Source organism: Neopelma chrysocephalum, unplaced genomic scaffold (genome assembly GCF_003984885.1).
Source record: "Neopelma chrysocephalum unplaced genomic scaffold, ASM398488v2 Primary Assembly neopelma1_96655, whole genome shotgun sequence".
Taxonomy (NCBI): Eukaryota; Metazoa; Chordata; class Aves; order Passeriformes; family Pipridae; genus Neopelma; species Neopelma chrysocephalum.
The window spans coordinates 313-1,399 of NW_020925300.1; the positions used below are offsets into that span (position 1 = coordinate 313).

At 42.2% G+C, this 1,087-nt stretch overlaps 1 protein-coding gene across 1 annotated transcript in view; it reads right to left on the reverse strand.

Annotated features, from left to right (window-relative positions):
- The window catches only part of LOC113981545 (nuclear receptor coactivator 1-like), a gene marked incomplete at both ends in the record, with an annotated part of 897 nt that extends 271 nt beyond the window's left edge, over positions 1 to 626 (reverse strand). Inside the window, one exon of the mRNA XM_027708956.1 lies at positions 532 to 626. Within this exon, the coding sequence (XP_027564757.1) occupies positions 532 to 626 (95 nt within the window). The remainder of the gene's footprint in view (positions 1 to 531) is intronic.
- Positions 627 to 1,087: the final 461 nt, after the last annotated feature.

A 1,087-nucleotide genomic window follows, 5' to 3' on the forward strand; every position in this document is an offset into this window, starting at 1 on the left:
GGCCCCAAAATCAGGGATGAGCCTGGTTTGGGGTGGGAAGAAAAGCCGGGAATGGGGTCCCGGATGTTCCCACGGGCTTGGAGAACATCCCTGTGCCTCTCTCAACTCGGCTGGATCGGTATATTCCAGCTAAAACATGGATTGGGATCTGCCACAGAGGGAGGGGAGCGAGTCAAGACCGGAGCAATCCCAGAGGCTTCGACTTGGCCGGGCCCCAAAATCAGGGATGAGTCGGGTTTGGGACAAGAAGAAAATCCGGGAATGGGGTCTCGGATGTTCCCATGGGCTTGGAGAACATCCCTGTGCCTCTCTCAACATGGCTGGATCTGTGTATTCCAGCTAAAACATGGATTGGGATCCCCAAAGGAACAAGAGGAAGGAGCCAAGACCGGAGTAATCCCAAAGGCTCCAGGACACAAAATCCGGGATGTGCCGGGTTTGTGCCTCGGAACAGCCCGGGAATGACGGAGTTTTTCCACAGGGCAGCGTTTTTCCATGGATTTCAGGGATTTGGGGGATTCCAGGCCCCACCTCAAGGAGCAGAGGTCCCAGGGATTCCTTCTCGATGACCCCCTGGCTGCTGGAGGAGATGTCGGATTTCTGGACGTCGTCGTCCGCGGCTTTCTCTGGAATGAAGGGAAAAAAAGGGAATTTTCAGCCCGTGGAACTGTGGAATTATGGAATTATTCCCAAAAATCAATAAAATACAGATCCAAAAGCCGCCAAGGGTTTTCTGTTTATCCCTCTCTCCCGTGAAAACACGGAATTTCGGGGTTATTTGGGAATTCTTATGGAATAATAATTGTATTAAATGTGCTTTATTAATCAATGAAATCAATAATGATAATAATAATTAATAATTCTATTTTATTAATGATATAGTGATTAAAACATGTAATAGAATTATATTTTATATGACATAATAATAAATTTAATTAACAATAGTACTTAAATTATAACAGTAATATTTAATATTAATAATTAATATTAATAATTAATATTGTGCTAATGATCTATTAAAATATGTAATAGGGTTATATTTTATATGCTGTAATAATCAATTTAATTAACAATATTAATGAATAGG